Raw genomic sequence first — 27,661 nt, 5'->3', positions numbered from 1 at the left:
AGACATCTTAGCTAGGATCAAGTAAGGAGCAAAGGTCATACATTTATCACAAAAGTGCTTCCTGCAGTGGCAAGGAAATAATTGTTGGCCAAAGAGATGGAGAAGAAGAACCCCGAACTCTTGATTTTTAATGTAATAGTGCAGAATTGTAACAATATTTTCTGCTGCTTGGAAATGCCAGTGGCACCAAAATGTGCGTTGAAAACACTCAGCATTGCCAAGCAGTTTGTGACCTTGTCTGCATGACCTTAGATTGATTCCTCCAGAGCAAAGTGTGCTTTTATTTACAGTGCATGGGATGACCCTTTTAGATAAAACTTAAGGTATGAATGAACTGAGGCATTCATATTGGTTTAAAAAGTTTTAATGATATTTCAAAGTCCAGTCAATGCCCTTTGATTACTCTAGAATTACAGATTTGCTTCACAGAATTTAATCCCGGTTATAATTTCCTTATATCGGATGATTGAGATGCTATTTTCACTACATTCTCTTTAAACATACACAATTGTCCTCCAGTAAATGGATGATGTGATTTTTCTACACTTCATAGTGTTAAAACTCTATACAAATATTGTACTGTGTACAAAAATAAGTGCTTCATGCACACACTTTTTAATACTGTTTCTTGCCCTTTTCTTTGACATCTTTCTGAACTTATATAAATAACTGAAAAAGCAGACGAAAGTTGCTGAACATGGAAAGCAAGAAATGTTTTCTGCCAATCTTAGCATTTTCTTCTTAGAGAGACGTAGATATATTACTCATTGGCAGTTTTCTCAAACACAAAATACACAGACAGAAGAGAAAATAAAGCCACAATACCGTTAACACTCTTGGTTATTTCAGCCTCTGTGAACAGGATTGTCATTTTCTGTAAATCAAAGTGTGCTGAACAGTAACCACAGAGGGCTGTAATACCTTTTGGACTACCCTAATGAGCTACTTTATAAATAGAAATAGTCTCATAGTGCCACAAACTATACAGTTTATATGTTTTTGTTCCATTCCTAAGCAAAATCAAGTCAGCCCAAGTAGGAGAATGCAAAACACTTGGAGCTTGCTCATCAGCACCTTGCCCCAGACCATTATAGTTGGTACAGCTATAGGGATGTGGGAAAAGCTCCATTTCAAATGACAGAACTACTCGCTCTACTGGTGCCACAGTACCTCATCTAGGCTGGATGGTAAATTTGGGGCCAGATCAGTTGGAACTGATGGGCATTGCAGCCCACCCTGGGTGACTTCTGCTACTATGATTTTGGGTAAGAAACTCGGGTTCACCCTCCAAAGGAGGAAAATTTAGAGATGAGGAAGTACTGTGGTAGAACCATGCAAGGATTCAGCCTTTCAGGTCACAAATTCTCCAGGTTAGAATGCAAGACTGAGCTGTTTCAAGTTTTCTTAGTGTGCATGGGCTAGAGGATTAAAGCGTGCGCTACAGTTATCTAATAGCAGCTTTATCCTGTATCTTAAGGAATTGTTATTCCTTCCTCCTGTGGCTAAAATAAAGGGACAATTCCCTCCTGACATAAACCAGAGGGAACTCTCAGCATCCCCAAGGCATATGGACACACTGCTTACCAGCACAAAAAGTGCACTGCTGACAGAGGTGAGTTGCCCCAGTGAAGCCCATTCTGCCAAATTAACTTTTACAACAATCACAGCAGCGTTGCTTTAATGCATAATGCAGTGTTATCTACCAGACAGGGCTCTTTCTACTCTGTTGAAAAAGTTACTTGTCTATCATTTTTTTTGTGTAGCGGTGCCTCTTATTACCAGGCAATGGGTGAGCTCTCGTGGTCTAATTAAGTAGAGAACTGGCCTGAATAAATAGCACTTCTCTGGTCCTCAGCCTTAATAGTTGAAAAAATGTTCCTGTTTTTCACTGAATATGTCACTGGATAAGAGGTGGGAAAAAAAGCCATTATTCATGGTTTTGTGATTGTAGGTACAACTGGGAAGTAGCAAAGCTAGAGACAAAACTCTCCTGAATGCTTTCCTCTTGCTTTAAAATTAGATTAGCATTAAAGAGAGTACAAAGAAGCCTGGAAGCCTGAGCAGACACATTTGTGATCGATGGCTCTTTCCCTTGGCTGGAGAAATTCTGCGTTGGAGAAATTCTGGGGTATGCCTGGCTGATGGTTTGGGGTAAATGGAGGATAGTCTTGCTGTGTACTGGGGATTACTCGGACACCCTCTCCTTCCCCGGTCCCACATCACAACCTCCAGGGGAAAGGCTGATTTCAGCATGGTTTGTTGCTTGTAAACACACACACAATGGTGTTTGTACTCATATGTATATACACATATACACATATATATACACACACCTGAGAACCACTAATTTTCTGGGCTGAGATTTTGCTTTCTAATGTGAAATCTAATTTTGAGTGATTTTTTTAATTTATCCTTTTTCCTTAATGTCCTACTATGAAAATAAAGAACTAAGAGAATGAAACTCTAAAAATTAACATCAGGTGACAGATTAGATTAAAATCATGAGGGCGTAAGAATTACCAGACTGAGAAGTGTCTGATTTAAGGAAACTCCCAAAGACAGGACTAAAATGCTCCATAGCCATCACTTCGTGCAGCAACTGTGAAGGCAGGGTAGGCTTCGTACGCTGCATACGTGGCCAAATCCTGTCCCATCGTCACTGCCTGTTTGAGCTGAGTGGCTGTGACTGTCGTGGTGGCATTAGCAATGGTGTATCCTGCAAGGGAAAACAGAGAAGAAATGTGGATTCATGAAAAAGCATTAAAAATCTACCACTTCTTGGTGCTTTTTTGATGGGAAAGATGTTGTCAATAGGAATCATGTAGGAAACAATGAATTTATTAAAGGGAAGGAAGCGATAATCTGATTAGATTAAGCATGTCACTCCTTGCATGTTTTTCCTCCACATTAAAGGTAATAAATCTGACAACTGCAGCTGGAAAATTAGTGCATTTTCTCACCTGTGATTTGTTAAACACACTGCCGGAAAAAATCCCCTCTCTGTTGAATATTCTTCTGTAGGCTTCAATTATCTCTGAGCTAAGAGGCTGCTAGTGTTGCTCTGTACACAGCTTCCCACACATGACAAAGGAAATGAAGCACTGCAGGAAAAACTTGGTCATGTTTCATAGAGAAGACATTGGTGCAGCTGGGGAAGAACATAGCTCTAACATCCTTCATGGTCAAAATACATGCAATTTGGGACAGCCACATTAGAGAGGAGGAAAAATCCTCTATGCAGTATAGGGGAGAAAATATTTAGCAAACTGGATTTTTTTCCTGTCAATTTCTAATGGGAAATGGGGATTCAACACTTTGAAATTTTCTATGGGAAAATGTTAGCTTTGCTGACTTAAAATGAATCATTGGGAAAACAAACATCATTTGGGGCTGCTTTGTCTGAAAGCAGAGTATATATAGTAACTTGTCAACCAAACCACAATATTTTGCTATGAATGAATGAAGAACTGAGATGAAGCCCCAAAATGGGCAGAGTAGCTGGAGTGCCTGTTGGCTCTGCTACCAGACTATACATCCTAGGATCCAAAATCTCTCACCAGCCCTCTGGAATTGACTCAAGGTCAGTCAGATCTGCAGTTTTCTTAGGGCAGGAAATGGAGATACTGGGTAACTCCAGGAGTACCTTGCCACCTTGAAGGTGGTACCCTGGGGCGAACCATGAAAGATTTATGATGACTTGAATGTTGTGATCGCTTAAAGTATTTTCTTTCCATCAGCAAAGTGAGGAAGCAAAGCAAAGTTGGGAAATGAGAAATTTGTTGTTTGAAATGTGTCTGGCACAATACAAAGAGAAATGAGCTGCTACCTGGACATGGCCTGAGCTGTGTGGGACTCTAGTGAGTGCAGACCAAGCACCTGTGTGTGCTGCTGGCAGAAATATTAATGTGTGTCTGTTTGTTGAGTTTCCAAGATAAATAAATAAGGGTGGATGAAAGAAAAATGAGAGATTATAATTAAGCAGTAAGTGGGGACTGGATTCAATAAAGAGCCCATTTGGTTTCCACATTGCGGAAGCCTGCACAAACCCAGACAAATTGATTTTTCTGTGGCTTTTGTGGACTCCTGTGGCAGGAAGATGGATAGATTTTTTTTTAATCCATCCTTGAGACACTCCAAACAATTCAGTAGTAATGACTAATGCATTCCTCTTGCGCAGCTTGGCAAATACTGTTCCTACTACATCAGAATATTTGTTATGCTGGAGAGCACTGTGCAATGCCTGCAAGCTGGATTCCTGCTCCTGGCTTATTTTTTCCACGATTTCCCAAGCTCTTTTGGGTTGTTACAAGAGTTGTTGGGAACAAACTCCCAAATTGGAAAAATAAACCTCCCTGTAGAAGTGGGAGAGAGAGGGGATCAGATCTGGCTTTCACGGCTGTGCCATTTTTTTTTGGCAAGTGAAACTCAGCATGTTGATTCAAAGGGAACTGGAATGCTAGAGGAGGATGACTGACCATGGATCAGTCAACTAGAGTGGCACTGGCTTGGGCACAGCCATCAGGTCCACAGAGGTGATGCATCACAGATATGGAAAACATCTGGTCCTGTGTCCTCCTTGGAGCTCCCTTTGAAAGGAGGCATCCACAACCTGGAGCATGGCCAGGTCTGTCCTCAGCAGCCATGAGTGTGTTAATTTCTGATATATATGAGGAATAATGTAGGAAAAATAACACTGTAGGAGACCTCTGCTATACAGACATTCATGTACCTGGAAAAGACGGTGCTGCAGGAGGCACCTCTGCTCCTTCAGTGGGCATCCCCAGTGTCTGCAGGGTGTACTCTGCAGCATAGGTTTTGGCTTCATCAATATAGGCGCTGAGCTTGGGAGGTGTGAAGGGATGCCTGTGAACACAACAACCTATTAGCTTGCCTGTTTTTTTTTTTGTTCTCTAGGCCTTTCCTGCATAACATTTTAATCCAACCATAGTTAGCATGATACCACACATCAAATAGAATCATCGTGTTATTGTGCTGATGCATTAACACTACCCCTCTCCTTGTAGCAGCCCTGTTTATTTACTGAGATTATCAGTCCTGCGTTGATTTTGGTCACAACATCTTTTCAGAGCATGTTGTCTATTTTCAGTCCAAAAGAAACCCTGCTGCAGTCTTTTGTTCTTGTTAAAATATACCACAAACAATATTTCAGATCAGAAGTGCTTAAGATCATATTTGGAGCCTAATTAGCATAATGCTCCTACCAGTTGTTTTCTTTTTCCTTTGTAGACTGTTGTATGTTTCATTTTCCTTCTACAATGCACTCCTTTGCCTGCTAATTTCTGGCTTTCTGAAATTCTTGAACCAACATAAAGAGCCCACTAAACATGGCAGACATCATTATCGTCATTTTTTTGCTTAAGGACGATTTTCTCCCTAATATCTAAAAAAAATCAACACAAAAACCCTGTAAATAGAGACTTGTGCTATTGTATCTTGCAGAGATGTTATGTTAAATGCGCTTTTAAAAAATTCAAAAAACTCAGATAGTTACATACATGGTGGGGTTCTGGCTGGCGAGGGCAGGGATGGTGATTTTGTACAGGAAGAGCTGTCTTTGGTCTTGGCCAATTGCAGAATGGAGCTGGTAAACAGGCTGTCCCCAATTATTTTTCTGACAGATATCTTCCAAGATCTAGGAGGAAGAAGGGATTTGCTCAGGTTAATTGCTGCACATAGCTCCTTGCCCCAGCTCCAGCCCCTGCACTGCTCAACCTACTCCCTGCCGGAGGGTTTTCCAGGGTGCAGAGACAGTTTCTTCAAGTCTCAATGTAAAAATAAACAGCAGGTAGGATACTACAGCTCACCTTGAAATACAAGATTCATCTAAACATTTTGCACCTTAAAAATGCCTCAATTCTAGAAGCTAATTTTTACCCCATTAAGTTGGAAGTCATTTTGCTGCTCAGCCATTTCATTCTGTTATCTGCACAGTTTTCTCCAAATTCTCCCCAGAAGCTCCATCTATGTATGTCTTTTAACACTCTAAAAGTACCACAGTTGCATTTATCTTCACTGCTCTGGTGCCTCCCTCCCTTGATGGGTACAGTGTAAAGAAAGAAGAAAAGGCTGTGTTTCCATCCAATTAATTATTCAGGCTTCAGTAGACAATTTCTACTCCTTGTTTGAAAGAGAAATGCTGAATCACATTGCCCTTGGACTTAGAACAGCTTATTCCACAGTAATTGGGAATCACTCTCTGGAAATGCTCTTGGTTCTGCTTTGTATTCCTATTTTTAACCCACTGGCTATCTGTCCTAGATGAGTCTGATGCCATGCCATGCTCCTGTGCTCCCCACTGGCAATGGGGATAACTCCACCAGGCTCAATGCTCAGCTGAGGAGTCACCGGCTTTTGGGGCTCTTCCTACTGAGCAGAAGGTGGAGTCTTCCCAGACATTTTTCAGTGCCAGAAGGCTCTGCATCTCAGTGACACAGGAAGGCAACTTGGCACCCCAAAGCGGGACAGAAGATCAAAAGTTCTGGTCGTCTGTTGAAATAGGAATGTCCCTGAGCATGAAGCTGAGAACTGGGTCAGACTAGAGACCCTCAGTATCTACAACTTGAGCCTTTCTGCAGCACACCTTATTTAAAAAATACATGCAAAATGTAAATGTTAACGCTGCTTTACATCTTGTAACTGTAGCTTTGAAGTTTGCTGCTCTGTGCATATACCCCAACCAGTTCATCACATTTCTTGGCTGCAGTAACAATTGTTCCCTGCTGTCCCAAAGTCTTTGTATGGATGCTGTTTTTGCCATGTTACATCACCATGTAAATTCTCGGTGACAGAGATGCATTTATAAACATGGAGCTCCCTAGCTAGGCTTCAGGGTCCAGATGACAGGTATGAATGAGGTTGTCTCAAAATAAGCTGTGACTGAGTGGGATGCACTGTTGCAAAATGGCAGTAGTGAGCAATTAGGGGACTCAGCTGTTGGCAAAATGTGCCCCCAGATTTAGTGTTGTGAGTGGCCAATGCTGTTTCTGTGTTGTCTGGCACACACTGACCTAGTGGTGGAGGGGTTCATCTTGGGTTGGAAGAGCAAGGCAGTGTAAGTAAGTGCAGCAGTGGTCAGGCTATTTCACTCCTCTTATACACTGATAACTTGGAGTAAAGGACAGTGAAACTTTGCAGAGGGAGGAAAAACCCATTCTGCAGGCTTCTAAAGGAGAAGAGGTTGTTTTCATAGACATTTGGCAAATGGGATGCTGTGGCAGTTTAAATGTTATCAGACAGAGATATGTTTTCATATCCAGGGTGCAACTTACTTCTAGCATTACCTTGGATGATTCAAGGGGAGGGGAGTTGCCATAAGAGAGGGGACCTGTGAAACCTTGGGACCTTGTTCTGGGTTTGTTCTGCTCCATACCTAGCTGTCAGTCCCATTGCCATGCACACAACCATACTAAAGGCTCCTCATGCATCTTGAGCTGCAGCGTTCGGCTGGCTCACGCATCTGTGACTTGGGATTTTGTCTCTTGGCATCAGTCAAGCCCTGCTCTCCTGCCATTATCATGGGAGATAGCACGAGCTGATGTGCACATATACACCTAGAGAGGGTACTCCATTATTTTTCCTTCTTTGTATTGCACTGGAGTAATAGCATTGTGGCAGCAGAGCTCTGTGCAATGCCAGGGCCAGTTTGGAAAACAGATGATTCTATTTTTTTTCCCAGCAAAGATGCTATTATTTTTCTATTTGTGTGAAATTGTTCCTTGTTGAAGTCCTAAGTGACGCAATTTATTTATTGTGTCTGTTTTAGGTGAGAATTTCCTTACTCCACAGTGCTTTTAAGGAGGGAGAATCGTGACTGGATTTCATCATGTGCCTATGGGAGCTCATAAGAATTGTCCCTCAAAGGAGAGCAGGAACTGTCCTCCAGCAAGGTGAATGCACACTGCAGGATGCAAATAGTGCTCTTATCTTTGTTTCATGTATTTAGAGATTTATGAATGGATGTAGTTTTCAATGAACAATGCGAATTCAAGCAGGGGCTGTTTTTCTGGAAGCAATTTAGGCTAAGTTCCCTGGCCTACCTTTTGTGCACATACCTGAGGAGCAAGTTTGATGCCTTGGGGCTTTAGCGTGATGTGGTTCATTGGCGTAAGCTCCATTCCTGGCAAGAGGTCGTAGAGTTTATCCTCTCCCCTCTTTTCTCCTTTGAGCTGGTATCCACGCCCCAGGCCCGTGTACACCAGATAGCCGCGACCTCCCAGTCCTCTAACTCCCGCAGCCCCTACAGGTACATTCATGTAAATTTCTAGGAATGTAAGAAGGCATTAAACTGAATCAAATCACCGGAAAAGTTACCCTGATTGTCCCTGAAATGGAAAAGTTAGGCTCACTAACTTTTGGCTTGGGAAGCGGGAGTTTGGGAAGGAGATAGGCAGATGCCCTCAGCAGTCTATTGCTATGGCTCTGCATCATTGCTGCTTCTTTCGGGACTGGAATGGGAGGAGGTGTGAAGTGCTGGGGGAACCCTGCTTCTTCCTGACCCAGTTCCATCTCCTCTGCTCTATGCAGCCAAGGGGAGGTGTAATGTTCCACCCAGCTCATGCACATGTCAGTTTTTATTTTGTGACACTTTTCTAACCAGATTTGTAATCAAAAGTTAGATGTCACTCACCACCCACCAATATAACTTCAGTTTCTTGAGGAACTCAGAAATTTGACAGCTCCTTCCTTATATGAGACAAAGCCCATTTTTCAACCCCCATTACATTTTTGTTTAAGGAAACATGCTTGGGAGTCTGGGGAGAATGAAAGGCAAGAGAGGGTTGGTGGGCTGGCAACTTAGCCACGTTGAGTTCCCATTGGCTATGGGCTGAAGACACAAGGTTGCTGCCACTGGCATTATTTTTGGAAGAGAGACCAAAGGGCATGTCTATTTATTTTTTGTGTTAGCCCCCATACTTAATTTTGCACGTACCAGAGGTTGACTGCAACTGGGGATACCTGACTGTGGGATTTGGTTTGGTCCTATATGTCATCATATGGGTTCAAAGACAGAACGTCAGCAACTTTCAGAAATATTCCCTGTTCTCATAGACTGCTTACTATTAGATAATTAATTAAAATATTATTAGATAAAATTCTCAGAAAATTAAATAATTACAAAAATTATTATATAAAAATAAATTAAATAAAACACATATCCCAAAGCACAATATTAATGGCTTTCTTGCTTTCTGTTCTGGCTCCTTACACTGCTTCATCACAATTTTAAACTCACTGGGAAACGCGGTAGCTTGGGTCAGAAAACACTAGGACTGGTAAAAATTTCCTTGTGGGTTTCAAAGCGAAGGGGATCCACTGCAAAGGGCTCTGCCGGTGGCTGGTTGAGGGAGCTGGCTTTGAAGGGCAAGGAAAATTGTCTTATTTGTTTTTCCCTGCTGGGGCAAAACCAGGAGGATTCTCAGTTTATTTACCCTGGAAGGAGAGTGATCTGGAAGCTGTTTCAATGGTTATTTTTTCATTCCCTGATTAATCTGCTGGAATATGACCATGTCTTTTGGGAAGGACAGAGACTACAAACTCTTTTCTGTCCCTCTCTCAAAGGGATGCAGGATCCAGGGCAAAGCCAAAGCCCCAAATTGAACAAGGGAATAGCCCCCAAATGCAGGAAGAGTTGGTTTGCTAGAGCTGAGTATCTTCAAGTCTGGAGTTACCTCGGACGGATGGGGGCCGGATGATGTTCCTGCTGCTGAGCCCCTTGGTGGCTGGGAAGTGGAGACTGGGTATGGCTGTATAGGCTTGAGGTGCGTAGAACACTGGGGCACCCAAGTAGGTGGCAGCAGGGTCATAGACCTGGCCAAAGGCATAGGTATATTCTCCCTGCAACACAGCTCCTCTGCCACCTGTGCCCCGGGTGTATCGAACATAGCTGTCCTTGTCAACGGGTTTGGCTAATGTCACCTCAATGGGGGACCCGTCCAGCACCTGCACACCAGAGGAAGCACAAGGGTGAGGCAGTCTCCAAAATGCACAAGGATTATCCTAAGAAGGCAGTTTCTCCATGTGATTTAATAATAGAATGGGAAAATAGAGAAAGCCACCTACATCAGACCAAATCTCCTTCCAAGGGTGGAAGAAGGCACTGGGTGAGTGAATATTCAGCCTGTAGAGAGCATCCCTGACAGGGACTAATTAACTGAATTAGCAAAGTTGTGAAGCCTTTTGAAAAGTTTCCCTTTCCTGCAAAGCAGTATGTAGATCAGCCAGATTATATTTTCTCCTATGAGGCACAGCAGCAGCACTAAACATAGGAACAGGGTTAACACCTCTTTGGGAAAAACTCTTGCATTACAGCACCATGAATTGCACTGTACAGTACCTCCTGGCAAGTCTGCCTCCAAATTTGGAGCAGCTGTTTAGAGTTGACCTTGTTTGTCCCTCTTTGCCATTCACATGCTTCCTTTCCAGTGTTTCTGTTGGTGGACGTGAACCAAGTATGGGAGCACAAGCCAAGGGAACACAAAACTTTTCTTTTTCTAGATCTCATTTTGGCACTGCTCTGTCTTTTTTCAGAGCAGTGAACTACAGTCTGATCTGGGCAAACACTGATCATGAATGCAAAATGAAAGAAGCCAAAATAAAGTTTGTGAGCATTTGGGTTACTGGAAATAGAATTTGAGACCATAAAATCAACCTGTGAACTGAAAAAAGCTAGGACCTTCAGGATGTTTTTGTAGCTAATAAGCCAGGCAGCTTTGTTTTAGCTGCACTATATGCATTATTGTGCAAATAAGTCCCACAAATTGGAATTTACAGCAGCTTTACCTTCCCATTCAAGGCTTTCATAGCATCGACTGCATCTTCTCTTTTGTTAAAGTGCACAAAGGCGTAGTCCCTGATTTTCTTTACTCTCTCTACTGCACCTATGGAAAACATTGGAATATTAGTTGAAAATAGGTGTTTGTTGGAAAGTATAGATCAGAATGAGCAATTGTGTTGGGCTGTGAGCCCTTGGAGAGCAAAAGCTGACCAAGTGGAAGAGTGAAAGTGTATGGTGTTTTCATACCTCTTACAGTGTAGATACCATGGAAAAATGAAGACAATGGCTGTATTATTTCAAGTAAAATAGAAACATTCTTTGTTCAGACACCATCAAGATTGCCATTAAACTGAAGTGGTTTGCTCCTGTCCAAAATGCTCTGTTTGAGTCTGTCTTTGGTTTTGTGTCTCCCTTCTGTGACAGATCCCCAGGACCTGAAGGGCTGAGCAGGGCACCTGGGACCTGGTTAGCTACAAGTAACAGCATTGTGTGTGATCACTGGCTGTGCTTTCACACACACTTAGTATGTACATACACCCCCAAACATATCTTGGAAATACAGCTAATGGATGCAGAATGACTCTTCAATTGGTTTCTTCCCTTTTAAAGCTGAACAGGTGCACATGTTATTGCTGCAAGAAAGCACTTACTTAAATAACTGCAGAAGATAAGATATTTCTTTGGAGTTTAGAGGGAAGCATTAGGAGCTCCAGGGGGCTAAATGAAGCTTGTCCCAGCCCACAGCCTGAGCAGCCTGCATGTCTGCAAAATGGCACTGAGATGGTAAGCAGCCCTTTGTGTCCTCCTGGGATCAAACGGTTATTTTCTAAGCCCAAAATTACATGCATTGTATGCTGATGCCTTGTTTACAAGTCAAGGTTTTAATTAGCTCTCTGGGTTTTGAAAATCCCCCTTCCCCTCCTTGAGAGTGTGCTGCATTATTGAACCCTTCTTTTAGCATCACCCCGCTTCAGCTACAATGGCTGGAGCCCATTTAACTGAATGGAGACTTTTCCAGGGAAGAGGATTTTTGCCAAAATCTCTTGGGAGTGAGAGCAGGGCTTTTCAGTGATGCCTATTTCTACAGAAGCCATTCAGCTCTGAATTTGGCACAGATTTAAGGGGTAATAATTATACAGTATTACAATTCGAGATGTATAAGTAGTACTCCTGGTGGTGCATGTGGTGATGTGGTGAGGTGATAATTGCTCTGCACTGGGGACCTCTGGATCATACCTTTTGATTGGATGGCTTTTTGTTGTCCAAACAGCATCTAAATTCCCTGGATCAAATGTATGCCTCAGTTGAGCGGTATTGAAGTGGGACAAAGCAAACATGGCAGATAACCGAAGTGGGAGCTGAATCACTGCAGCCTCCTGCTGACTTGTTTGATTGTATTCTCACTGTAACTCCAACTGCATCTGTTCTCCTCAAAGCTCAGGATTTACTTCTTTTAGGCACACTATTTCTTTTTGAAAGCATGGCACAAATTTAAGAACTGGTTACATCCACAACAAGTAAAGCTGTCCTTAAAAAATAATACAATTTCCAAAATAAAAAGTAAAATGATTAAGTGACAAAAAGGCAAACTAAAAGAGAAGCAAGTCTTCTGTTGTTCTAGTGTCATTCAAAATCCAGGAGGAAAACTCTCTAACTCCAGTGTGGTGTTAGAAAGTGGCATTCCTTTATTCCTCACGATGCGCACCAGGCAACTTGACAAGTAAGTGCACCCTCTCAGAGTTCAGGTTCTAAGTTTGAACTGCTCAGACATGCATACGCAGCACATCAGCATACGTATTCATTCTTTTTCAAGGACTCATAGATATGTGCTTGTGTCCCTTTGGGCATGCTCAGTGGTATCTAGGGTGGTTGAGTGCCCACCTACTTCTTCCCCATTTTCCACCATCAGCCTCATCACTGAGGCCTTTTACTAGCTTTTCCCCAATCTGGAAAATTTCCATTTTCCAAAAATGAAATGAAATGAAATGCCAAAAAATGAAATGAAATGAAATGCCATAGTGATCAACTTTTAAAACATTATATGTGGAATCCGAGGAAGATGTCCTTGCACCTTTTGAGGCAAAAGATAAAAATAGTCTGTTGTGACTTCTGTGCTTCTCGTGAGGCAAAATCATTGAGGCAAAAGATAAAATTATTCTATTATGTCCCCAGTGAAAAATTATGAGGAAAACAAGACTATTCACCCACTAAAGTCGAAAATGGAAAGTTTTAGAACTATCACTCACGGATTCCTTTTGCTAAATTAATATATTTGTTCTTAAACTAATGTACTAATCCCTGTTGCTAAACAAACCAACCTGTATCACTAGAAAATTATTCTTAGGAGCAAAGCAGATGACTGTCACCAAAGTGTCAAATAGATATAATTGTTTTCCTGGGGAGTGTGAGCAGTTCAGTGATCAGAAACAGAACTGAATAAATAAAGGAGGATATAGTTAAGAGGATGGGATGACACATTTAATTTGGGGGAAACAACTTAGTGGTTACTTCAGGTATTAGCTGGTATCATTAGAAGGACAGAAAAGACTCATAAAGAAATCTCATAAAAACTCTGCATTGCAGCCTACTTAAAAAAAAATAATAATTGTATAGGTCAGGAATGAAAAGTTAGAGAAGGAAAAAAAAGATCTGAAGTGTATTTTTAAAAATTAATGGAAGGAAGTTAACAGGAATGAGATGAAAGGCAATTTCACATTGCCAAGCATAAGTTACTAATGCCTAATGGACTGTGTGGCTTGGAGAGCTGCAGAAATATGTTATTTTTACTTTGTTGTTTTTGGGTGGAATTTTCTAAAGCTGCAGTAACTCAGAATTAGAATCTCATTTGAAAGCCAGCAGGATTTTTATTCTCCCTCCAAAAAAGATTTGATTTTTGAAAATCTCACCCTAAGAGCACATACATATCAATATATACCATGAAGGAATACTATCATTCCCCACATTAAATTACAGAATCATAGAATGGTTTGGGTTGGAAGGGACCTTTAAGATCAGCTAGTTCCAACCCCCCTGCTACAGGCAGGAACACCTCCCTCTACACCAGGTTGCTCAAAGCCCCATCCAGCCTGGCCTTGAATGCTTCCAGGGAGGGGGCGTCCACAACCTCTCTGGGCAACCTGTTCCAGTGTCTCACCACCCTCACAGTAAAGAATGTCTTCCTAATATCTCATCTAAATCTACACTCTTCCTGTTTAAAACCATTTCCCCTTGTCCTGTTGTTACATGCCCTTATAAAAGGTTATTCACAAGTTTATGGGAGAAAATTTGGGGTACAAAAAAAAATAGAATTCAGCATTTAGATTAGATAAAGAGCAGTTGTTTTAAATCACAGCTGTTATTTCTGTCATCACTCCTTCCTGTTGAGGAAGGAAGCTGAAACTACCCAGTTGTTTTACTAACTCTCATTTAAAAGAAGACACAGATGACTCAAAATCATTTTTATGATGTGGGTATCCATGTGCAGCACTTCAGATCTCTTCCTGTTGCCAGTCATCATAAAAATGTTGACAGTGTCAGTAGCTGGAAATTTAGCAACCCTTAGTGGAATGATATTACGTACTTTTTGGTTGGGAGCATTCAGCCTAAGGACAATTTTTGTGGCATTACACACAAACATTTTATAGTGGAATAACAGTTATTTTTGTCTCTTCCTTTGGAGTTTCATGAATGAAAAATTATTTCCATTTGCAGTAGCAGTACTTACTTAAGGGCTACTATGTCAGTGGGTTCCTACCTTGTTTGATGTTGTTGAACTCCTTTTCTATGGTCTCTTCAGTGGTCGAGAGCATGAGGTTCCTCACATAGAGAATTTTTACTGATGACATTGTGTCTTCATCCACCTCCACTTCTGGTTCTGCCCAGTCAACAGCAATAGGGTGTCCCCAAAGCTGAATCCTTCCTTTAAAGGGATTGACATAATCAGTGCCAGACAGGCTTTGTTCCTCTCACTTCTGCTCACAGACTATTTCATATGCAGTGTGAACAGTAGAATAGGGCAATTCTACAAAAGGAACTGAAAGAAGTCTTTCTAGCACAAAGTACTGCCTTTTAGTTAACTCATTTCCAAAAGCAGATGGTCACACTTTCAAGGTACTCCCACTAATGCCTTAGATGCTGCAGAAATGCAGCAGCCAGAATTAAAAAAGTGAATATGGCATGATTCACTAACATCTGCATTCCTTGAAGCACTCTCTAAAGGGAAATATTTTAATGAATGTACTTCTCTTCTAAAGATCCCTGTTGGCTGCAAATTTTTAATTCCCCAGATAATTGAAAAGGGATCCAGAAGTCCCAGTGGATGAAGTGAAATAGTAAAAGTAAAGATGTCCCCATGTGTAAGTATCATGAAGTTGCAACTACACAACTGTAGTTGCCAGTACAATTGGGTGAAGTTGCAGCAGAAGTAGTAGAAAGAGGGGAAACAAAAAATTATTAGTATGTGAAGGAGAAGCATATGGGTTTTTTATACAGGGGATTGAGCTGTTGAGGGGCAGGAAATAAAAAGAGCAAATGAAGAGATAGTTAAAAACGATGTTGTCGTGTTATCACATTGAGATCCATCATCATTTGCACTGAGTTACCTAACCCATTAAATAATTGATTAGCCAATTAGTGATATTTGATACATAATGAAAACTGGAAGGCACAGCCTCATCTCAAAGCTATGTGACTTGCTGAATGAGCATTACTTCCCAGTCCTTTCTGCATATCCTGCAAGGAGACCTTCTTCCCGCTCCTCTTCAAGAGTGGCTGAAATACAGCCACTTCTGAACACCCAGAGCTGTACATTTAGTGTCCTCTGTGACCTGCTTTTTCTCCGACAATTTTCATCAGTCCAGCAAACTTGGCTTTGGATGCACAGTAGGGACCATTTTCTGACTTGGAAACATGGTCAGTGCCGGATATTCCCACCAGAACAATGAAATGTCTGCCTCTTCTGCAGATTTCCCTCAAAGAGTAGCCAGGCCTGTCTATGGTTTTCTTTTTCTTCACTTATCTTTATGACATGAAGTTTGGGTCCTCGAAGGCCTAAAAGCATACTAAAACTTGGGAGAAGCTTGCAGAGGGAAAGCAAAACTCTCACAAAGCCTTTTTGGAGAGATCATAAAAATGGCATCCTATCTTGCATCTCCAGTTGGATAATACACCTAAGATGGGATGGGAGCTCCAAAATACAGGAAAATGGGAGGGAAGAGGTAGAATTTGGAGATCTGTTATTTTTTTTTCCTTTGTAACAGGACTGAAAAGTTGAAGAAACAAAATGTAAGCGGTCTGATCCTTGCTAGGAAGGCTTGTGAATGAGCTGGGACCTGCAGAGCTCCATTGGATTGACATTCAGCTTTTTGTGCTGCTCTGTCTGACTTGGGCAGAAAGAGATGGCAGCTAAAAGCAGCCAGCTAAAGCAAAATCATAGAGTCATAGAATGGTTTGGGTTGGAAGGGACCTTAAAGATCATCTAGTTCCAACCCCCATGCTATAGGCAAGGACATCTCCCACTAGACCAGGTTGCTCAAAGTCCCATCCAGGCCATGCTCCTTTTTCTATGTTGCCATTTTCAGCTCAGTGGCGGAAATGATGATCTGGCTGATTCATAGCAAGGAGGTAAGCTTGGTTCCTGCACTATCAGCTTGCTAAAACCCAGTCTTCTCCCCTTCTTACTCAACCAGGAGAGAAGACAAGGTTTTCATAGAAAGCATTTTACTTCTTGAGCTTTTCTACCTCTTTTACATGCTCCCTCAGAAAGAAGCGAGTTTCAAAGTCAAAGAAAAACTTGACAATTATATTCTATTTCACGTTCATTCAACGCATCAGCTGGAGATGCATTCAGTCCTGGCTTGAAACCTTTTTCAAGTTCCTCCCATATGTTTGCAACATCAGAAGACTCTGGCTCCTTCTCAGGTCTTTGAAATTCCACAGACTGTTTACCAAAATGTCCCTAAATTGGAAATCACTAGCACACTGTACAGGGCTGTTCAGGGCTACATGCTTGTTCCCATCTGTTTCACTGTCTCTGCTCAGGATTTCAAATGCTTTGGTCCCTCAAGGCTGCCATCAGTGGAGGTGCCTGTGTTTGCTCCTTCCTTCCTTCTCAATATAGAATCCATGGAAAAGCTATGCTGAAGCACAAACTAACAGAAATCATTCCTCTAATTAGGAGCATGCTAAACTGATGCAGAAAACACAGAATAAAAAGAGTCAGTGTGAGATATCCCACAATAGCTAATACTAAGATACATATTAACACTTGAAATCATGCTCATTTTTGACAATAAGATGACTTAAATGACATGATTTTAATGGACCATCACATAGAAAGAGTGAAAGAAGATTGGCAAGCTTGATAAGAAAGGGTTAGGGTTAGGGTTAGCAAGTTAGCTGGCTTTGACAAAGCAGTACCAGAGCAGCTGAGCAACCAAAAGTGTGAGAAAAAAAACCCACAGTGAAATCAATGCAAATGCAATTAATATTAATTGTTTCCTTTGTTTATCACCTATCAGTCCTCTCTCTGCTTCACAATGACCCCAGCACTGAATGACATAGAATTATTATCTATATTATTTATATTTTAGAGCAATTCCTCTTTTGAAGTTTCTTTCCCAAATGGAAAATAGGAGCATCCTCAGTACATTGTCAAAGCTGAAAATGTTCCTAGATCCTTCCCCATGTGATGCTTCCCAAGTGATCATGGATGTTTTATTTGGAATCCAAGGTAAACGCAGGATAGTATATATCCTATAACAGGGCTGTATGGATACGCACAGCTAGATCCATCTAGCTATATTTTAATCATTTCAGGTTCCTAAATGAGGTGCCTTGCTAATGAGCATGGCAGCAAATGAGGATCTGCAGAGAGTCCCCCACACCACAGCCCAGCATCAGGGCATCTCCAGCAGCCAGCCTGGCATACCGGGGTCCCTCCTTGCTTGAAGTGAACCATTGGCAACCAAGATGAGAAACCAAGCAGCGTTTGCTTCCTTGGTTACAAAGTTGGAGACTTCTGTACTGCAAGGTGTACACATGCATCTGATAAGCTGAAGCTGCCCCTACCACCCTCACCATCCATACAAACCTGGGAGCAATTTTCGCCTGGCCATTGCTGCTGCCCGGTGGCTTTCATATTCCACAAAAGCAAAACCCCGGTTTTTGGTTTTATCAGCTGCGCTAGGGTAGACAATGACATCCACGACTCCGTCTGTTACTTTCTTCATCTCTGCTAAAATTTCCTCTCTTTTCTTTGTTTTGGGGATCCCCCCAACAAACAGACGGCAGTTGTCCACACTGGCACAGACTCCAAGGAGACGCCCATTCCTGTGGGTAAATGATATTGCTTGCTAGTCAGAAGCACTTGGAGAGAGGGAAAAAATTCTCCTTTTTGTCCCAACACAAAAGGCTTTCTCCTCCTGCGTTTGGATCAGAAGTTCAGGTGGTCTTGCTCAATGCAAGGGGCTAGATCCAAAGTGAAGGCTCTGCTAGATTTGACATCAAAGTAAAGCAGGGAATTGAGATCAAGGAGAAACCTGAGCAAAATTTTCCTTTTGACTCCTGGAGTTCTCCCTTCTATTATTTCCAAAAACAGCTGCTACCAGGCAACTACACTGACCAACTAGGACATCACAGGGACTCTTGAACTGCCATCAGTGTAAGGCAGGATTTGTTATGTCCACTAGTGACTCGTAGCTTCCTAGTGAGCCTCACAGCTGGGATTCTGGGGGAAAGAAAATCCCTTGTTATGAGGACACAACATTTCAGAGTTTATTGATGCCCACTGCTGGTGCAGACCACAAGGAAGAATTTCCTTATGGGCACTTTGCTCACCACTTTGTGCTCAAAGTACTTCCTGCAGGTCTTGAGAAGAGTTTTTGGAACAAGTGGAATAAGAGGAGGAGGTAGAAGTGGCTGAAGTCTGATATTTAAGACCCTCCAAACTCTGATAAAAATCTTATTTCCATAATCCCTTTTGTGCCTTGCAACCTGCTCATCCTTAGGACTGCTAGTAAAGCAAACACAATTGTAATTTAAAACAAATAAAATGAAAGTCTTAAAATTGCCAGAATGGTTGCTCTCCAAACGCTTCTAAGCAGAGACATTGACTCATCCCACTTTGAACTGAAAAAAAAACTAACTGGGGATGAAATCAAAACAAAATATATTGATGGACCCATATGTTGTTGATTTCTGTGTGTTTTGTTCCCCATTTTTAGTCACTAACAGGAGGGATTTTCTGTTTCCACCTATTGGGAAATGTCACTGTTTCGTCAATTGGTTTTTATCATGTATATATATATATATTTTTGTAATTGCTCTGTCTCCCTGGACAGTATAGCTCACATGAGACACTGTGGATAGGAATATATCAGCAAAAAGAAAGCCCAGAAGGAAAAAACAAAAATGGTTGGACATCTGTTAATTTGATCCAAAGCAAAGTATTTTTTCCAGTATTCTAGTAGAATTTTTATTTAGTTTTTGTGTAAGGAGGAAATTTCCTGCACAAGATTTTGAGTCTGAGTGCTATGTTTGGACTACAGCATACAGCAATCACTGCACACGCAAATAAACAGAGACTTCCTACTAAAGTTTAAGTATCTAAAGAAGCTTCCTTCCTTTAGGCTATAGGGAAAAATATGCTCTCTATAATGAAATTAATTAACACAGATTAATGCATTATATGATTTAAAGTTAATGTGAAAGTGTTTGCCACGCTTACCTAATTTCATAATTATTGAGTTGCTTTATTGCATTCCTTGCCTCCTGTTTATTTGAGAAGGTTACAAACGCATAGCCCCTATTGTTGCCATTGAAGTCCATCATCATTCTCATTTCATAGATTTTGCCAATCTGCAAGTCAGAAGAAAAGTCATTCCTAAAGAGGTGTTTGCCAGCAAGGTGGGAGGTGTTTAAACAAGACTGGATACTTCTTTGACTATATCATGTCAGATCTCTTTGGATTCTTCTGTCATCTATTTAATAATGAATGATAAATATAACGAGTAACAATTCTACTTTCTTGCCATTTTCTGATCAGTGGAAAGAGTCATAAATAAAGGCAGGAAGTGCGTAAGTGAGTAGAGTTGTGGGAGGGAGGAGTTAAGAAGGAGTTTAGCACTGACGCCACCAGCCTCAGGATTTCTGTTCTCTCCCCATCAAGGAGTCTGTGCTCTAGTTTTGAGACTGATGCATCACACGGTAGAGAAATCAGGAAAAAAAAGGACCAGAAACCAGGAGGGCTGAGGGGCAGCCATAGGACTGCATGGCCATTGGTGTCTGAATGGTATCACCTGCTCAGGTTTGTGTGTAGCAATTGGATGGGTGTGCCCATTTCTTAGGTGGAGGAAGGCATGTTTTATACAGTTGAAAACAGATTTAGGGGGAACAACCTCCCTCATACACTAAGCAGGACCAGCTCTAGTGTTAGATCAGCCTTGGTCATGGTGAGAAGGCACTGTGTCAGGAGGTCAGAGGGGCTGCCACTGAGCCAAGGGCAGGCTGGGACGCATCACTTCCAGTTGAGGCTGGAAAGGCAGAGCTGAGCATCTATAATCTCTGCTCAGTAACCACCTGCCACAAAGTCTTACTTTTTCACACAGGGGTATAAGTTCATCCTCAAAAAGGTCTCGGGGCAGTTTCCCAATGAAGATCTCACACCCCCTCTCTGGCGGAGGACCGTCCCAGCCTGGGGGTGGGCCACCATATTTCCTCTGCCCATTTTCCTGCCATGGAAAAAAAAAAGAAAGCATTGTTTGAATGCAGACTTCAAACATGGATATGATCAACCCCTTCATGAGGAATGAAATTTATGACACACTCTATTACCAGAGTGCTTGAGGCAAACACCCTCCTTCCTCTCAAGGAGCAACATTTTATGGACTCGAGAACAGAACACAGCGTGCATTGGCTGTCCCACCATCAAATCTGTGCCCAAAGTATCCAAGTTACTATGCTGGTGAAGGGTCTGATTTGTACCTATCCGAGTTTTTCTAAGAAACATGCATCGGTAGCTCGAGTGCAGGATTGTTGTCACAACTCAGATGTCTGAAGTGGAGACAAACACCTCCTTGGACAGTGTTGGGGCAAAAGGTGATGCCTGGCTAGCCAGGAGTTTCTTTATGCAAGGAGCAGGTCTTGGCACCCAATAATACCCAAAGATGTGACCAGTCAATATTTCCACTAAGCCTATGTTTGTCCTAGGCTAGTGTCTCTCTGTTATTCTCTCCTATTTCAAACCACCTTTCTTGTACTTCTTGTTCTCCTCTTTTCCTTCATTTCTACACTTTCTTTCGCTTTCTTTGTGTCTCTTTTCCTTCCTTCCTCCCTCCCTTCCTCCCTCCCTTCCTTCCTTCCTCCCTTCCTCCCTTTCTTTTCTCTCCTTCCTCCTATCTTCTCCCCTTCTCTCCCTTCCTTTCCTGCTCTCCTTGTCCTGCAGTGATGCCTTATGCCTGGAGGGCTGGGACTCTGGTCATTCTCCTCTTTTTGTCTCCTGACATTTCTATAGTCATTTCCCACCCTGGATTATTCCAGGAAAGGGAATGCCTGAATGGATGACTTACAAAGAAAGCATGAAGGACTTAAGCCCACAGCAAGCAGGGGTACTTGCAGGAAAATAAGAATATTCCACTATTAGTTTCAGTTTTCCTAAGCTTATAACCAGCCCTGAATTAGCTATGCTCATCCCTGTTTTGCAAGTATGTACAGCATATTGATGGAGCTATTTGAAATTATGAATAAATGTTCAGAGCAAAACTAATGAGAACATCATGATGTTTGTAGCTACTTCTCCCATCTCAGTTTACTGAACTAAGCACAGTGCTGGCATGGGATTTTCTGTCTCTTGAGTCATTTGTTAGAAGTGATGGTTGTACATTTTATTACGGTCGTCTGTACTCTTCACTGGTGGGTTGGGTGGAAAAAGGCCTTGTTCATCTGGAGAAATGCTCATCTCATCGATAACAATCTGAAAAGGGCTGGATAATCTTAGTATCCCATTCTAAGCCAAGTGAGAGACAATCGGTTAACATTTTTCAGTTTGTCAATATATGCGGGAGCTTGTGTGCTAGGAGAGAAAAAAAAAGTCTATTCACAATCCAAAGTGGCTTCATTTGTGGCTTCAAGGCAGCATCTCTCCAAACTCATCTTGATGAGGTCTTGGAAGGGAAGAACTTCACTGTCCCCTTTGTGAAGACATGGGACCCTGGGATGTATGGAGGAAGAAGGTATTTGGCTACAGCGATAGCTAGGTTGGAAACAAATGCCCAAAGAGAAGCAAAAAAGGAAATGAGGGGAAAAAAAAAAGAGAAAATGTTAAGTTAGAAAGAAAGGGAAGAGGTAGGGAGAAAGAAGAATGTTCTGAGTGGGTGAGTAAGCAGGAATCTGTGGTTTAGGAATGACCGATTGCCAGATGTAATGGTATGAAAGTCTGAAAATCAGGATAAAGAAAATCACAGGAAGTCTAATACAGAGAGATGCTATTTATCTTCTGTACTACAGAAAGGCTTCTCAAGTGCAACAGTCGCAGCTGTCAGTCTGGTCTTGAGGCACGCGCAGGATGAAAGGTTATATGAAAATGCTTTTTCCCAGGAGTCTCAGCTTTTGCTTTGGGTTGTTGTGCCCTCTAGTGCTATGCAAAGCAAGGCCAAGTTCATGGCAAGCACCTGCCTAAAATTCGCCATTTTCAGTTACTTCTTCCAGGGTGCGAAGTCAGTCATATTACTACCCAATGTTTTTGAAAAATGAGTTTGTTTTGGTCATGCTCACTAAGGAAGACTTCTTGAAATGATTTTGAAGGACGTGCCCATTCTCCATGTACCATAACCAGAGGAGGCTTTGTGCTTGGAGACCCTGAAGGCCAGGCTGGGAGCAAACCTCTGGCTTTGGGCAGATAAGGCACCTGTACTTTTATGCATGCAAAGACCTTAAAAAAATGTAGATCTGGGGCTCTCATGCTGGACTTTCCATGACCAAATCTGGGCCTAAGCGCTTCTGAAACTTTGGTTAGTGGGTTTGCCTTGCTCCACTGGCACTGCAGCCATGGCATATAGACAGCTGTACTAACCAGCTATACTCACAAAACATAGCTGTGCTCCATTGTTATTTCACCCCTACCATAGTTTGGGAGGAGGAATCCAATGCTACTTAGTAAAAGACAGCCCCTATTATACACAGTTCTGTGTAACATGTGTACTAGAGAAAACCAGAGACAGAGGAAGAAGCATGGAACACTTCACATGTACAGATTCACTGTGTGAGCCCCTAGTGCTTCAGGATGAAACCAGACACTGCACATGAAAGGACGTGACTGTGAATTCCTACCTGGATCAAATTATATCCTGTTCGCTGAATTAATGCACGAAGGGCGGCTTCTTTCTGTGTGCCGGTCAATCCATCCCCGGATTTGTGATTTGATTCCATTGTGAGTGATTATCAGCAAAAAATCAGGTTAATTATGGGTGCTCACTGCAATCAAATTTAAGATAAATTAAAAAAATTAATATGGCTAGGAGGAGAAAGTCTACTCTCCTGAGAAAGCTAACAGGATCATTCTTCCTAAATCAGTCAGTTTGAGATTAAAAAAATGAAAAAAGAAAACAAATCAAAGACCATGGAATAAGCAAAAATACCCCCCTCTTCCCTGGTGCATGAAAGTAAACAGCATTTAAACTCACAAACAGATTTTGTCCAGTGAGACTGCACGCATGTGTGTGTGTGTGTTAGGAGGGAAATGAGTGCAGGGTGCCCGCCCTTACTTTAACCATGTGTCAGTGAGTCCTCCGCACCACAGCACCCCACTGGTGCTGGAAAGGAGTCTGGTACAAGCCATGCCCAGCGCTTTGTGATACACATGAGACATAGGATCAGATCTGGCCTGTGTTTGAAAACTCAGGAACATGGGAGTGCTCAGATCTGTACCAAGGTTCGGGGCAGAAACAACCCTGGGTTCAGATGTTTTGATTCAGAACTGCAGTTTTAAATCATATCTAATTAAAGATTTTTTTCAAGTTTATTTTTTGGGCTATAAATACCATGAAGCTGAAATCTGCAGCTGAATTGGGCCTCACATGCTGGCAAAGGGGTATTTCTGAGAACTCACAGCTTACAGTTTCAGGCTGCACTGAATGGTGAACTTTGAGTCCATGCAAGCATCATGGGTCTGCAGACGCAGTGCTGAGCTCGAGGACATCTGCTTAATGACAGATTTTGGAACTATTTATTCTCAGGTTTGTGGGTTGCTTTGGCTCTGTTTTTGTCCTGTTCCAACGATCTCTGGTGTTTTAATTACTACTGATGTGCGGGTGCTGGGAGCTGGGCTGCACCGCACTGTAGTTCTCTACCATCTCTAGTTGCAAACTGAATGTTCTCCGCAGCAGCTGGAGTCTGATTATTGTTTTGGGTTATCTTTCATAGAATCAAGTCCATATTTAAGCGTGTTTGATTTTTTTCATGTTGTTCAGATCAGAAGGAGTGAGTTCAGATCAGAGCATGGAGTGAGCCTAGGGAGGCAACCATGACCCAATGCACCTTTGCCTTTGCCAAGAGCAGCACTGAACCCCTCTGATGCTCACAGTTTCCATGCCTGCTGACAGCTGCAGAGCTGGGATTGGCATGGCACAATGCAGGGTTTCCTCAGGCACTGAGGCCAAGCAGAGCCACTGGCACATCTCCCCACCATGCTGAAGGAATGTGGCTGAGGAGTGACCAGATGAGCCTTGGTGGGTTTCTGTAACAGCTGAGGTTCGGTTCTGTTGGGCAGCCTCAGAGCATTGTCCCCTGCTCCTGAATGGCTTGGCTGGCTACTCCAAATGCATTTGCCTGCGGTGCCTTAGGTGCCACATATCTTCACACCTGTCATCTGGGTAGGCGTGTCACATCCATCCCAAACCTTGGCATCATTTCCAGCAACATTCAGTCCAGGAGATCTTGTTGAGTAGAGAGAGCAAGCTGTAGTGATGAGTGAGAATAACATATCTCGTGGTTGATGCATTTATACCAGGAGCAATATCCCTCTTGGACTTCTGCCTGAATTGGTAAGACCAGACGAGCTCTTCTTGTAAGGCATCCTGCAGATCTTAGCCTATTTGAGAGCAGCATGTCTAGACAGCTGTGTACTCCAGTGGAAAGGAGCTGAGCAATCCTGGTTTAGGGTTTGACAGGAGCATAGGAGCTGTGACTGCATAATGCTGTGCCTTCAGAGCTGAGATCTGCCCACAGCTGACCCAGTGCACCCCACATCCTTTATCTTAGAGGGATTGCAACCATTTTCCCTTATTGCAGGTGTCAGCCCCACCCCGGTGAGTGAGAAGGAGGAGAGCTGCTGTCATGAGTCTGAGGAAACATGATTATTTCCCTCCTTCTTTGTTCCCTGAGCCATTAATCAATTAGCAAATCTACCCTGGCAGGAGGAACGCTCCCTGTTCGTGGCTGCTCTTTGGAAGTGCGAATGCCTGCAGCAAATTAAGATGGTATTTTTAGCATTATTTAACAAACAACATTAAATTAATTGTTCTGGAATTCAATCATTTCCAGGGGCTTGACCCATAGATCGATTGCCGCAAATAATGACTATAATGATAAAAACTATTTTTAAAAAGAACAGAGGGTGTTGCATTTTATTCAGAAGGTGTTTATGTTGAAATTAGGATCTCCAGATGTGCAAACTGTTCAGGTGCATCTCCTGCTTCTCATTCATTTCTGACCAATTTTTTAACAATACTGCTCTTACAGCCCCATGACCCAGAACCCCAGGCCACTAGGAATGGAAGGCAATAGTCTGATTTTAAATCAGAGCATTGTTTCATTTGATTTTTCCTACTCTGCAGCAAATGTTATAATTTATTGTTTGCTATTAAGCCTCTAAAATGCCAAGACAAGAAAATGCACTTTTTTGTGTACCAACTCCTTTATCAATGAGAAACAAACTCATCACAACATCGCTTGCTTCCTTGCAACCACTTCTACGCATCGTTTCCCAGCCAGCCAAGGCATGCAGACTTCGTCCCTTTGTCCATCTGTCCCTGCAGTGGAGGAAAGATTGGACCCTGCTCTGCCCAGCGCCTACTTGCAGCCTTTCGCAGAAACCTGGTTACTGTTTCCATGAATGAGATAACAAAACCCTATTTATCCTGTGCCAATCGATGAGCCTTCTTGTTTGAATGTATCAAGCTGCTTGGACCCATCCAGCAAAGGCTGTCCTATGCAGTTAACCCTATGCAGACAGAGGATATAACAGCCCTAATAACCCAAGTATGCAGTTACTGCAGAAAACATTTTGTTTTATGTTTTCATCTTCCTTCATTTTGAGGATTTGGAGTTTTCTCTCCCTCCGGGCTCCAAGCAAGCTTCCCATATATATATCCACGATATGAAGCATTCTTCATATTCTTCATCAAATCAAGTGCTTAGAGTTTCCTGGGCAGCTGTGAGATGCACCAGGTCTGTTTGGGTGGGACATGCTACAGGGCAGAGTCCAATTAAGCAACAAGAGTGAAATCCCTTTTCTCTCCAGGGAGGAGGTTTTTTCCAGGTCATCTCACAGAAAGTAGGATTTTTTTAGGTATCTAAGTGCAAATCATATAAATTCCCTAGGTGCAGTGTGCCTTGGGGGCATGGAAAAGCACTGCTCACATGCAGTGTTTGCAGTATGCAAGTCTTGGGAAAAAAAAATTGCCTTTAATATTGCTTCAGAAGGTGACTGCTCTCTTGGAAACAGCTGCATTATTAAATGCACGTAGTGCACCCCAAAAAGACCATCAGAGGAGATGGCTGGTACTGAGCCTGGCCTCATTCCTCACCCCATTAGATTTACAACACCACAATGTGTCAGATGCTTTGAAGCCAGCCTCCTCCCGCACCCGCCTCTGCCTCCTCTTTCACCAAGGAAAACAGCATGAGGGAAGCATCAAGAATTGGGCAGTAAGCCAGCTATTTGGAAGAGATTAGTGAAAAGTGAGATTTTTAGGAGCAGCAATCGCAATTGAAAATGAGACTGATCTTTTGCAAAGAGAATGAGGAATAAGAAGACAGCGAGTCTGCTGAAGTGGTTTCTAATGATCAGCCCCGGAAGTTGCACTTTAATAAATCAAGATCAAATTAGTGCAGGGAAAATCCCTCCTCCCCCTAGCCTGGCCTGGCTTCATTTTTTAGCACCCATAGGCTACAAGCATTGAGTAAAGTGCTAAGAAGAAGCTGCCTGCTTCCACTGTCTGGGCAGGGATGATGCCGAATGCCCTTATCTGCTCATTGAAATGTCAAGGCAGATGCTTCAGGGGCAAGAATGGGGTGTTCAGGGCACCCAGATCCTGCCCCACTGGTGGCTTGCACCCCATGGTGGAACCTCAGTGGGGAAAGGAGCACGGTGCAGCCTCCCCATCCCCACCCAGGTGTAGGAGACCAACCAAAAGGCCCCTTTCATGGGGGGTACTCCAAGCCTGCTCCTTGCCCCCCAAAACCTCACAGCGAGATAATCCCAAGGGCAGCAGCCTACCTGAGCAATCTGGGAGATCACCGCTCAGGAATAGCTCTCCTTGATTATGAGGATTTTGCGACGTGTCACTGCGGCTATTCCCCAATCGTCATATCAAACTCCAAAGGTTCAGTGGCCCCGGGCTGGTTTACAGTCCCTGCAGGTTAAACATTAACCCACTCTATCTCCCGGCTCCCCACAGGCCTTTGACCAGATAGTTGGGTCACCGCTGCTCAGGCAGCACCTATGCAGGCTGATTTTTGTAAATAAATTCACAGGACTGCAGTCAGACTGTGGCTTGGGGGCAGGTGCGGAGACCAGGCCCTGCTCCTTTTTATGCACCCTGTGCTTTCTGTGCCAGCCCATCTCTGTTGCTGCTGCTCCCAGCAGAGCTC

At 42.7% G+C, this 27,661-nt stretch overlaps 1 protein-coding gene across 1 annotated transcript; it reads right to left on the bottom strand.

Moving 5' to 3' along the window:
- Positions 1-388: 388 nt before the first annotated feature.
- A1CF (APOBEC1 complementation factor) lies at positions 389-27,403 on the bottom strand. The gene is made up of 12 exons (XM_021381861.1): positions 27,288-27,403; positions 23,120-23,263; positions 20,389-20,523; positions 19,521-19,651; positions 17,886-18,124; positions 14,550-14,714; positions 10,801-10,898; positions 9,690-9,960; positions 8,073-8,281; positions 5,517-5,653; positions 4,730-4,863; positions 389-2,716 (listed from the first exon to the last, which is right to left on the bottom strand). Exons 2-12 carry the CDS (start codon positions 23,216-23,218, stop codon positions 2,565-2,567), a joined length of 1,770 nt encoding a protein of 589 aa, XP_021237536.1. The 5' UTR covers positions 23,219-23,263; positions 27,288-27,403; the 3' UTR covers positions 389-2,564.
- Between the last annotated feature and the right edge of the window lie 258 nt (positions 27,404-27,661).

Source organism: Numida meleagris, unplaced genomic scaffold (assembly GCF_002078875.1).
Source record: "Numida meleagris isolate 19003 breed g44 Domestic line unplaced genomic scaffold, NumMel1.0 unplaced_Scaffold119, whole genome shotgun sequence".
Taxonomy (NCBI): domain Eukaryota; kingdom Metazoa; phylum Chordata; class Aves; order Galliformes; family Numididae; genus Numida; species Numida meleagris.
The sequence above is the reverse complement of the archived record's forward strand: the minus strand, read 5'-3'. Positions and strand labels throughout refer to the sequence as shown.